The sequence below is a fragment of the Gambusia affinis genome, linkage group LG19 (assembly GCF_019740435.1).
Source record: "Gambusia affinis linkage group LG19, SWU_Gaff_1.0, whole genome shotgun sequence".
NCBI classification, from domain to species: Eukaryota; Metazoa; Chordata; class Actinopteri; order Cyprinodontiformes; family Poeciliidae; genus Gambusia; species Gambusia affinis.
The window spans coordinates 6,147,402-6,160,412 of record NC_057886.1 but is presented as its reverse complement, the minus strand read 5'-3'; the positions used below and the strand labels follow the sequence as shown (position 1 = coordinate 6,160,412).

The 13,011-nt window shown below is 39.6% G+C and overlaps 1 protein-coding gene across 1 annotated transcript; it reads left to right on the top strand.

The window, feature by feature from the left end:
• The first annotated feature begins 450 nt into the window (after window positions 1-450).
• LOC122822171 (casein kinase I) lies at window positions 451-12,630 on the top strand. The gene is made up of 11 exons (XM_044100632.1): window positions 451-752; window positions 5,041-5,155; window positions 5,266-5,376; window positions 6,330-6,478; window positions 6,928-7,156; window positions 8,133-8,303; window positions 8,500-8,648; window positions 8,750-8,945; window positions 9,604-9,743; window positions 10,852-10,919; window positions 10,996-12,630. Exons 2-10 carry the CDS (start codon window positions 5,080-5,082, stop codon window positions 10,882-10,884), a joined length of 1,254 nt encoding a protein of 417 aa, XP_043956567.1. The 5' UTR covers window positions 451-752; window positions 5,041-5,079; the 3' UTR covers window positions 10,885-10,919; window positions 10,996-12,630.
• Window positions 12,631-13,011: the final 381 nt, after the last annotated feature.

The window sequence follows — 13,011 nt, the reverse complement described above, 5'->3', positions numbered from 1 at the left end:
TGGTTCACCTTAAAAATAACAGCTAACGATACTTAAAAAATAAAAATGATGCTATTTATGCTAACTATGAATGTTTGTAGACTTCTAACCAGAATTATGTGAAATTTATCTCCTGTTTGGCGATTCGAAATGTAAATTTTCAACAGTATCGTTTGTTCTAACTCATATTCATATTAGCAAAGTATTACAACTAATAGTCTTGCAACAAGCCCTGTGTCAGTCATCGTTTTACCATCAACACACCAATCCAATTTAAAACCAACGTCACAACTACAGTCAACAATGGCTTACAGTTAACTGTTTGCATGCTGTAAAGTACTAATGCGATATAAAAAAAAAAATAATACGTTTAACTGTCAAAATTCTATTAAGTAGTTCCTTTTGGGGCGAATAACGGTAACTAGAAATTTAATGAATGGTGAAATTAAATAAGGGAGGCGTAGTTAGATTTGACGTTCCAGTTTTAGTACTCACGGTGACATCCAGAGGGTGACATCATCGACGTTGTGAGCACGTACGCCTTTAAGTAACGAGAGGAGGGGAGGCAAATCAGAGTGGAGAACAGCCGTTCGTTCTGCTGGAGCTTCTCAGGGACTATCAACAGGCAGCGCAACCGACGACTGAGCTCAGAGCTGGGGGTATGAGAGCTGTCATAATCCGCTCCCATCCTCCTCTGGTCGGGTTCTTGTCCGACTGACAACCATCGGATCAGAAGCTCCACTTAACCAGCTGTCAGACCAACCCGATATCGGGTGAGTGTTGGGTCGGGGAGCCATTAAAACCGAGGGGGAAAAGAGACCCGATTCGACCGAAGCTGAGTCTCCTATTCACGGCTTACGGGAGAGGGGGAGGGGGCAAGTAGTAGGACAGGCTGTCTACCCTGGCTAGTTGAATGCATGTAAGGGTGCGGTTGTAAGTAAGAAAAAATTTGACTTATTCAACTGTATTAATGTTAAGCTTTCTTAAATTTAGAACCTTTTCAGCAGTATGTCCCACAGTTCGGGTAACGTATTCCTCCTACTAGCTTAGTCGTAGCTGCTAACAGTCAATTTACGCTTATTCCTGTGGCTTTTATTTCTAACGCAAACTAGTAAAAGCAGATATAAGCTGTTTAAGGCACCTATTTATTATTTTTGTCAAACTATGACTGTATATGTTTTATAAATATTTTCTAAAAATATATCGCAGCACTTTGTCAAACGGAATACCGACTGAATTGTGCCACTATAGCTATACAAAACCGTCGTTTTGTTAGCATAAATGGGGGGGGGGGGGGGGGAAATTGCGCACAAAATGTGGCATCCGTTGAATTCAGAACAAAGTAGTTGTTTGTAGTGACAGCTGTGAGGGGCGTAACGTTAGCAGTGTTCGTGTGATTGCGAAATAATCTGGTTTTGCGTGACTGACATTGTTTTCTTTCTTTTTTACTTTAAGAGTTTTGGGCAGATATAATTTCATATGAAAGTGCTCCAAACAGAAGTTGTTTGGGTTGATTTGAAAGCTGAAAAAAATGCATAATAGCTCCTTCTTTACAGCCGAAACTGTGAGGTATTAAAGCTTAAACCATAGCATTCCAGCTCCTTAGAACATCATGTTTTCGCACCTACTACTAAGACTCCCCTTGAACCAGCAGATATGTACTGTACCATCCTGACCAATCCACTCTCCTGGAGACGATTACTACCGTAATAGCACATGTTGTTTTTCCAGTGCAGTGTGACAGGCTAATTCCCATTGCTTCACCTTATACACTCGCACTGTCTCTGAGATCTGAGAATGATGAATTCCTCCCATTGCTGTTAAGCTTAAGATACTCACACCTTTGAGAATCCTAAAATCCCAGTCGTAAGGCAGGCTAAGACCAATACAATAGCGTTTATTTGAATGCATTTATGCTAACAGTACATGCACCGGCCTGAAGGATGCAGAGAAATAGAGCTGAGTGTTGTGCGTCTCCGTTTCTAAACTGAGTGCTCTCTGTTTTAGTTTTGTAATTATTTTACTCCTCAACTCTGGTCTTTGGTTGCAACACCGGTTCCACACTCTTGCGTGTAATGACCCTAACCCTTTATTAACTCTGATCCGTCTGTCACATCTGCCATGGCCAGCTGCCGACATTCAATTTTTAAAAATGTTTTTTTTTTTATTGTTGCCCATGTGCTTTGGATTTTTCTTTCTCTATTAACTAGTTTGATTATAAAACCAGAGGGTGTATTTATCCATGTCCTTGTAGCCAAAGTATTCTAAATAATTACATTTTTGTGGGTTCGTCTTCTAACTAATGGCATACAGCAAGCTTCTTTTGGATCTTAAACAGGTAATAAATGTTAAATTGCTATGGATAAAAACATGAAATAAGTCAAATCATCAGAGATGCACAAAAAAATACACTTGTAAACCATAATTGGACTATTTTTAGCTTAACCATCACTGACCTGTGATCAACCTTTCAAAATATCCCATATGTAGTCAGTGCGTTGTCTTTTAAATCAAGCAAGAGGACTCACAGAGAAGCAAGAAGAGGTTAAATGGAAACTATTTCACTAAGTCTGAAGGTTTGTTTATAGTTTTTGGAGGCAGAGAGAGAGCAGAACTTTAAAACTGCAGTATGTGGCTTTCATGAAAAATGTTTTTATACATACCTATGTATACATTCTTTAAAATTGTCACCATGTCGTGACAGTGTAATATGAGACAATCTGTGAAAAGATGGCGCTCTTCCCTGAGTTGTTGTTAAAATGTACAGCTCCTGGTCAAAAGCAACCAATCAGAGCCAGGGGGGAGTGTCTTGGTGCTAACAATCAACCACAGTGTGCTAATGGTGGAGAGATGCCTTATTGGTGTTTTTTGTTGTTTTATTGAAGTTTTAAATTGCTTTGAAATCAGTTGTTTTGACTAGACGGAGTACTAACTCAGGATATCAGTAATGTAATTCTGGCTAGTCAGAATGTTAATTCAAGATATCTCAATTGATTAAATTAATTAATTGATATCACCTAATTCATTTGGAGATATCTGGAAAAGGAATTTAGACTAGTCCAGGATTATAGTTCCATATATTTCTAGTTTAGTTTTGTCTAGTATTGTCTTTAAAAAATGTCTGCAATTTAATTTGCATTAGTCAAATCTAAAAATCTTTTATCTAAAAATGCTTTTTAAGATGGCTTGAATTATGGTGTTGTTCAAGATATCTTTGATTAGTGAGATCTTAAATCTACTACATGACTAGTCATAATTTATTTTTTGATATCAGAATTTTTATTTTTTAATTTTTTTACAGATGGTCAGCAATTAATCGCTGATATCTCAATTAAAGCTCCCACACAAATTAATGGTAAGGTAGGCTCAGTCTGACTGCGTTCTCCATAAAGTAAGCCATGCTGCATTTTGGAAGCGGCGCATTTTGTCGACACGGCGTTCCCGGATTAACACTGGGAGTAAACCTCGTCTAATGAGCGCCGCTCGGCAGCTCTGGGCTTTTCTGGAGTTCGTTACACAGAGCCAACGGTCTGAGGGCTCTGACACAGATCCAGGCAGCCAGTGCTCTCCGTTGCCGTGGCTGCTCATGCCTTCTTTCCTTCGGCGTTGCCAGCCCAGCGTGGCAGAGAGCTCGGCCTCGCTTTGGCAGTGGCTGCTCAACGTGGCGTGGTCGAGCGAAGCGCTAAATAAGTGATGATCCCGCGCCGCCATCAGAAATTGCGCTTGATTTCCTCATGCTTCCCAAAGCCTTGTGCTCGTGCAGCATCAGGTCATCCTCGTTCCTCTTCCAGGTTTTAACCCGGCATTTCTACTTTGGCCTCTTTTTCTTTTCTTTTCTTTTTTTTTTCCTCGCTCCTCCTTTCTTCTGCTGAGCCCAAAGCAGTCTCCCACCCCGCCATCTCTAGCTACCCTGCAAGTTCAATCTTTCTTTTTTTTCTTTTTTTTTTGTTCTGGAGACTAGATGGGCGTCTCCCTCTAACAGGATGCATCCTCTTGTAAACATGTGGTGAGTTTTGCTGGGATAAATTCATCATATGAGAAACCGAGTCTCAACAAAGATTTCAGTCATTCTGTCACGTGGCAAAATAAAGAAACTGGCTCCGTTTATGACGCTGAAAGACCAAAGGGACAATGATATGAACTTAGTTTTATTACAAAACTATGTGGTAATATTGTCATATAAGTGATAAGAGCTGTTTTATTACTACTTTTTATGCAACTCTGTGACTGGATGGCACAGCAGTTGTAGCCTCTCATGCACAAATTCTGCTCTTGACGAACATTTCATTTTTATAATGTGCTTCTTCAGGACACCAGTCACACAAAGAAGTATTATTTATATCACTAAACCAAGGTCATTATAGTTAAGTAAAATGAGCAAAACGACAAAAACTGAAATCGAGAGAACGTTTTTGTTGACTGAAATAAATAAAAACGGTAGTTAACGGGGAAAAGCTATAACCAACTGGAACTATATCATGCATTTGTAAAACTAAAACATTCTGAAATTAGAGATATCCTCTGCTTCATCTTTGTGTTTATGAATCTATTGATTAACTTTTTGATCTAAATTGAAATAAATGTTTATTTTTTATAGTTTGTTTTTCCTGGCGGAACTTAAGCAAGTCCGCAAAATGGCGACTGCAAAAGTTTGGAGAAAACCGCATGAGTCGGTTGTTGTTCCACAATAATTGAATACATTTTTTGAAAATAGTATCTTCTGTTGAGTATCTATTAACCAATTGATGAAATGAAATAAAACTGAATCATAATGATGTACAGTAGCTGCTTTTAACCATATCTAATTCAAAAAAAATATTCATCGATGCACTCATTGAACAAACGGCAGAGAAAATGGCAACACGGACAGTTTCAAGGGATTAATTTGAATTTATCGAGCCAACAAATCAAAACTCTTAAAATAAATGTACCACCATGGATGATAAACGACACGTTAACCGGCCATCTTTATTTTGACCCCCAAAATATGTCTTAATAACGAGCCACCGAGTTGAGAATATGTGTGTTTAAACATTGCTTTTTTTTTTCCCCCCCTCGTAGATCTACGTTGTCCGTTGATGACAGTGACACCTCGCAACCATGGAGCTGAGAGTAGGGAACAAATACCGGCTGGGGCGAAAGATAGGGAGTGGATCCTTCGGAGACATTTACCTCGGTAAGCGGGGGAGGAAAATGTTCCTCACCTTCATCCATCGTCAGGCAGCACGACGAGCTCCTCCTGCGCGTCCCTTACAGATGTGGTTATTTTTGTCCGCTTCTCCTCAGGTGCCAACATTGCGACGGGCGAGGAAGTCGCCATCAAGCTGGAGTGTGTGAAGACCAAACACCCACAGTTGCACATTGAAAGCAAGTTCTACAAGATGATGCAGGGAGGAGGTGAGCACCTGCCGCTTCAACGCGCTCTGCAGGATTTTTCAGCGCATTCCTTTACAGACGTTGTGGCGCCGCGTAAACAACCTGCCGAACCTGTCGCTCGAGCAATGAAATTCAAATTCTCTTAATTTTTTCTGACCTTCAAGGTCAGTCTGGGATTTATTTTAATTATTTTTTTTTTTTTCAATTTGGAGAAATCACTTGCTGAAATCAACCACTTTTATGCTGGTTTTTATCTGGGTTTTTTTTTTTTATTGAGATAGTTGAGTCTTACTAAAAATACCAGGGTATATCGTATTACTGTCGGCATAACAATAGACAAATAACCAATTAAAGGTTTTCACATTACAGTAAAGTATTATGAATATTATATATATATATATATATATATATATATATATATATATATAGGTTGATGAACAAAAAATAGTTACTAAGGTCATTTTGATTCTGCTAACTGGATTCATTTCATCAAAATTGATGTATTAAAAAGTCATGGATCTTTTCCTTACCCTACCTGAGTACAAGTACAGTTCATGATTTACCCCTCTAAATTTCACCTTCACATCTTCCTATATTAATATGTAGCATTAACATAGTCAGTTAATGCTCATTTTTCCTTACCACCCTTGCAGTTTAATTGTTTTTATTCACTAAACATGATCGTGTGGGAAGCGGGGAACGGTAATAGAACGAGCAACCTGTCTGTGTTTACATGGCAGAGTAACTGTTTATTCTATTGAACTGATTAATTTCCTAAATACAGAGCACCACTGTTCAGATGATAATACTGCTACACAAAAGAAACGGCAGAATAACCAGTCCTTTATGTGTAAATAAAGGCTAAAATTCAACTTAAATCAACTGTGCTGCAGTTTTAATGATTTTATTTTCAAAGCAGTGCTGTTGTTCTCCCACTCAACCCTACATATTCCCATTTTATTTTATTTGACCAGTCGGGATCCCATCGATAAAATGGTGCGGCGCCGAGGGCGACTACAACGTCATGGTGATGGAGCTGCTGGGGCCCAGCCTGGAGGACCTTTTTAACTTCTGCTCCAGGAAGTTCAGCCTGAAGACTGTCCTGCTTCTGGCAGACCAGATGGTGAGACTCAAACTTTGCCTTAAAGAAACACTCAGTCAGCCAGTATCAAGGTGAACGAGACATTTACGCTGCCAGTACAGGAACATGATAGGAATGACTCTTTCTGCAGCAGGTCAGTGTGTACTCGGTGTGTAAACCTTATATACGATTCCCTTAAAGTCTTTTTAAAGGATATAGATGTTTTGATCTCCTCTCCTCGCCTGTTTTTGGCTTTATTCTGTGTTGCCTGAGATATTTCGTATCACAGATCAGACTCTAGACTCACCTTTTGCCCCCGACTCGTTGCCCTGTCTGACGTCCATATGGCCATCCGATTGGTTGCTTTTCAGCCTTGTGGGGTCATGACCTTCCTGTCCTGATTAGTCCCACTGCCACCACCAATCTGTCCTCCTTGCTTAAGTAGCTGTCGCATGGCCGACTTTCGGGGTAACACGATGTTTCCTTTCCAGATCAGTCGCATCGAGTACATCCACTCCAAGAACTTCATCCACAGAGACGTGAAGCCAGATAACTTCCTCATGGGTTTGGGCAAGAAGGGCAACCTGGTGTACATCATCGACTTTGGGCTGGCCAAAAAGTACCGCGACGCGCGCACGCACCAGCACATCCCTTACAGGGAGAACAAGAACCTGACGGGAACGGCGCGCTACGCCTCCATCAACACGCATCTTGGAATCGGTGAGAGTTGACGCGAGTTTTGCTGTGATATCTACTGAGGGAGAATGAGGCCATAGTCGTTTGTTTCACTGTGTTTACGCATCAAACCCAGAGGTTTTCCTCTTTATCAGGGTCGCTCTGTTCTGCCTCAATGACGGCTACATGATAATCTGGGTCGCGTTGACCTTTGCCTGGTGGTAGAGTTTAGTAGATGCACAGATCTAATTGTCCTTGGAGTTTTCTGTGTGTTTTTTTAAATTTATTTATTCATTTTATTCTTGTTGAAAGTATATTCGTGGTGAATGAACATGTTGGTGGTTTTCAGATGTGGAGGGGTTTGCTGCTACCATCTCATGAACAGCCGATGCTCCCTTTTGTTCAGGCTAAGAGAGGTTTTAAAATAAAGTGACTATGGCTGGGTGATATGTGTACGGAAGAGGATTAGAGCCACTGGAATAAAAAAATCAAAAAATCTCGGAATTCTGACTTTATCTCAAAATTCTGAAAAAAGTCAGAATTTATTTATTTTTTTAACTCCCTAATCATTTTCCGTGAACTTGGCTTAAAACCTTTTTCTCCCCATAGTATTTTGAGTTTAATTGATTTCTTCTTCTTCAAAAAAGGATTTTTCTTTTTCAAAAATAATTGACAAATGAGAAAAAGCATTTTCAAAATCTGGCCTTTACTTCAGTCATCCTTTTTGTCAGTTGTATTAAGTCGTGAAGAAGTTTTGTTTAAATTAAGGAAAAGGGTAGTATTAATAAGAAATAGCTCCTTCAATGATTTTGTAACAATGTCACCCAATTAACAAAGTATTTTTTTTTCTTTCAAATGAGATTTTTCAAGCAAGTCTTTTCTGCATATACATTAGTTCCATAATATTACCAGAAGTTGAACTAAAATTGCAACAATCCTTTAAACCCCCAGACATTTGTCCCTAAAATCATCAGGTTTAGTTCCGTCTCATTCATGCACACCTGACCCTTCGTGTCCACAGAGCAGTCGAGACGCGACGACCTGGAGTCCCTCGGTTACGTCCTCATGTACTTCAACCTGGGCTCGCTGCCCTGGCAGGGCCTCAAGGCTGCCACCAAGAGACAGAAGTACGAGCGAATCAGCGAGAAGAAGATGTCCACACCTATCGAAGTTCTCTGCAAAGGATATCCTTGTGAGTCCCTGTGCATTGGTACAGCCACACTCTCCTGAAAGCATCCACAGCTTCTGTGTTTAGTTCGTTCTGCTTAAAATGGAACCAGAGATTCTACTATTTGTGTCGACACTTGCAGGTTTTCTGGCTTCTTTCCTGTATATTCACTTTCTCAATCTGTTCTTTTTTTTGTTTGTTTTTGTTTTTCTTTCTACAGCCGAGTTCTCCACGTACCTGAATTTTTGCCGCTCGCTCCGTTTCGATGATAAACCGGACTACTCCTACCTACGCCAACTGTTCAGGAATCTCTTCCACCGGCAAGGATTCTCCTACGATTACGTCTTTGACTGGAACATGCTCAAATTTGTACGTTTATTTATGTGTTTATTTATTTTTTGGTATCCATACGTTCCTTGCTTGCTGAAACCTTCAGTGGAAATTTCCTGATCTCTGATTTCACTTCTCAGGGCGCCAGTCGATCAACTGAGGACGGGGATCGCGACAGGAGGACCGGGGACGATCGAGACGACCGTATTGGAGGAGCCCCCAGGGGGTCTGCGTCGCGGGGCCTCCCTTCGGGCCCCACCCCAGGCGCTCCCAACAGAGTCCGGAACGGACCAGAGCAAGCCATTTCAAATCCAGCCTCACGGGTCCAGCAGTCTGGTTGGTTACTGATTGAAACACATTCTAGTGTTAAGATTTAAATTGGAAGTGTTATGTAAAGTTGACTTTTTTCATGTTACATTATTATTCCTTCATCAAAAACCTACCTGGAGTCTGTTTTTGATTATTTTGTGTGTATGTTTAAAAAGTCCTGCAATCTCCCGAAGCAACCGTTCAACTTGTGCAAAATGCCTGGGTGGGCCTAGCCCCGCCCTCGAGTACAAAGCTCCTCCTCAGAGCTGCATTTTCCAAGTTCCTGACTCGCAGGGCGGCCCTCCCCACACTCTGCTCCTTCAGATCAGCCAGCAGCAATTAGCAAACACTTGGTGGATTTTTCCATCTTCTGAGCTCATTTTAGGAGCTGCTTCTCCGTGAAATGCTGGTTAATGGAGATGCGATGATGTGATGACTTCCTAAAGGCGGAGTTTTTTTAAAGAGACAGGACAATTTAAAATTGTTAAATTAGGAAGTAATTTTTGACATATACAGTATTTTTATGACACAGTTACTTGATTGTGCTGTAAAATGATCCCATGATGACTGGAAAACACATACAGCCCCTTTTAAATCACTGTAATTAGAAGAGAAAACTTTGCCAACACGAATGTTTTCTAGAAAATCTTACTCAGAAGTCGTCTATTATTTCTCTTCCCTATAGGCAACACGTCACCTCGTGCAATTTCCCGCGCTGAGCGGGAGAGGAAGGTGAGCATGCGTTTACACCGTGGCGCTCCTGCCAACGTATCGTCCTCTGACCTCACAGCCCGACAAGACCAGTCGAGGATTTCCACGTCACAGGTGAGACAACATTCAAGGCACTGATTTATTTATTTTTTTCCAAGCAAAACTTTTATCATCCTTGATGTTAGACCCAACTTTTTGACACGTATTGTGTTTTAAAACAAGAGCAACACGGAATTGATTTACTCTAGATTAGTGTTGTTTGCGCTGTTCCCTGCTGGGATCGACTCCCAACAATGAACCTCTAACTTCTGATGTTTAATCTCATGAGATTTTGGAGGTAATCACAGCTTACCGTTTCAGTGTTTCGCAGCGGAAGATTGCTAAACACTGAGATTTTCTACATTTTCCCACAATACATCTCCAAACGCTGATGTATTTGATATGATGGACAAACTCAGTGTATCACATGGTGGACTGTGAAGAGGTGTAACGATAAAACATGCCTCAATAAAATTCAGTTAATTCGGTTTTTGCTGTGAATCTTGTGTAGATCTGTCGATTACATTTTTTATTTTTTTTTGTAGAATTGAAAAGAAAATGAAAACCATGTATAATTTTCCTTCACTTCACGATTATGCCCTACTTGATGTTTCACTTTAAATTCTCCATATGAACATAGAAGTGTGTGTTTGTAGTGCAGTAAAATAAGTATGAACACATTTTTACAGTTCACTTCTGGAAAACTGCTGCTGCACATGTTACTCAATAGCTTGTTGCTAGGTAACCAAAGAGTGTGAGTGAGTGAGTTGATGCTACTTACTCAGCTTTTCCAGCGGTTGAGTGACTCAAGTCTTTCCTCTGCCTGCATCTCCCAGAATGCTGTGCGGTTCAGCGAATATTCCAAATAATGACTATTGAATATTCTATCAGACATTGATAAAATGTCTGATAGATGTTGTAACATATATAGTTATTGATTTATTGACTAGCCCTACTGCATCTTGTGGAGCCACAGCTGAGTTGGGAGTTATAAAGTGACATTTCAGACAAAAAAGCCAAAATCAGAATCAGCAGGGTGTCCTTTTTAAGGATCAGAAAACTGTGCAGCTCTAGTTTATATTATGGGAAGTTAAATCCATTCAAATCCATCCATTTACATTTCAGTTTAATGATATAAACTGGAAGTTGTTTGCCTTAAACTTTATTCCGTCGTCGTTTGCAGGTCAGCGTGCCGTTCGAGCACATTGGGAAGTGAGATTTTGCAGCTCCTCATGCACACACATATGACAGGTGAGTTCAAATTTTACATTTTCTATTGTTAGAAACACAAATACAAAGTCTAATTCTGTTCCTCTTCTTTTTGCAGGGCTGCAAGGAAATTTTGTCACTATATTTTTCTTTACCCCCAACGTTCTTTATACTTTGTTTATTGCAAAAACTGTTCAATGGACATGCAGGGTTTTTTTTTTTTCTTTTTTTTTTTTTTTTTTTTGCTGCAACAAGATATTAAATGTTTAAAGGATTCAGGAAAATACACAAAGGTATTCAACACGCGTTCTTACCTGCACCGTTGTAGGCTCACCAACCCAATACATGAAACTAACGACAATGCTGCACCTTGACAGTTGCTCATTCCCACCCTGTTGTTTTTGCTGTGGTCCTCTAAACATTCCCTTGAAAACAGTCATCATTGAAGGGGCAAAAAAAAAAAAAAAAAAAGAGCGAGAGATTTCAGGGACATGCATGTTTCTTATTGATGGTTAATCAGACTTAGAAATATTTTCCCCTTTTTCCCCAGAAAAAGGTAACTGTCATCTTCATTATTCATGAAGGAATATGAAATCGAAGGTTGAGTATCCCTTGTTTGTTTCCTTATTTTATTCTTTGTATTTTTTAATAATTGAAAGCTAAATCGGAGGAGGCATGTAGATTAGAGAGTGGCAATCAGAGAGGAAAGGAAGCGAATGAGTAAGTGATTATTTTTTAGCTGTTGTAATATTCCTGGTGAAGTAGCTGGTATCTGCTTTTCCCCTCACATCCACTTTAGACATGAAAATCCTCTGCACATCTACTCTGCCTATTTTGTTTTGTTGTTGTTTTTACAGAATTGATTTTAATCTGTGGCAGAAAAAAAAAAAATATGATTGTGGAAATTCGAAGGACTCACTCCTAAGTCTTGAGCGAAAGCTCCTCAGGAAATATCTCAGCATACCGATATTCGACCCGAGACCACAGCTGCCCGTTTTGGCTTACAAACAGGGGATGCAATTTTTATGATATTTCTTAAAAGTTAACTTTTTTTATTCATTTGTTATTTGGGGCTTTGAAGACGAAGAGGTGAGGGGGGGGGCAGTCACCGTTAGGAACATGAGGGCGGGTCGGGGCATCAAATTTCTTTTTTTTCTTTTTTTTTTTTCTTTTGTTTACTCCACTGTAAATATTTTTTTATTTCATTGTAAAGCCGAAATGTGGTTATTGTAAAGGTGTAAAGTAGAAAAATGCATACTAATGACTTATAGGGCGTCGAAATAAACGTGGAGATAGGCGACTGTTGCCGTGCCAGCTGGGTCATCCAACAGGTGTGAGTGAGTCGAGTGCTACAGTAAAACCTACAAGATCAATAACATCACTTCATCTGTTCAGATCCTCCTCTATTCCCAAAAAAAACCCGACTTCCAGTATTTCTGTTGCAGAAAAATAAATTGGTTTAGTTGACACCACATTCTCTTTATTTAACCTCTCTCCAACTTAGTCATTAGATGCATCTGCTGGCGTGTGTGTGTAAATGTGTATGGAGTGCACTGTGTATAGTTACCATTATACAGGCCACCATGACCCAGTGGCATTGCAGTTGTAGATTTGAGGATGATGTACAAGAGGATGAAGCAAAAGGTATTTCACATTGTGTATTGTGTACCGATATCCTGTACAGTTCTTTAACACTATTTACAGTATTTGTGTATATTTTATGAAGTAATAAAATGGATAATGTTGCTGACAATCTGTTTTGTTTTTTTTGTTTTGTTTTTTTATGAATGAATGACCTGGAGACTTGTATTTTGGGAGGAAAACATTCAGGGTCTGGATACATATGAGAGGATATTAGAAATATGTCCAGGTTTTATTACGTTTTCCTTTATTTAAAAGTTGTACACCTGTCAGTCCATTCCATCAGTTTCTTTACCTAACTATCGCTCCTGTCCTCCACCCATTTGTCCATCAAAATGGGTGATTAATTTTTTTTTCTTTCTTGTTTCATTACGGTCAGGGTTTTCTCTCGTTTATTCAAAGCACGACTGATTAGAAATAGCTGGCATAATTTCATAAGGACGTATATATATATATATACGGGTGGTATATATAAACTTTAACTGTTTAGGGA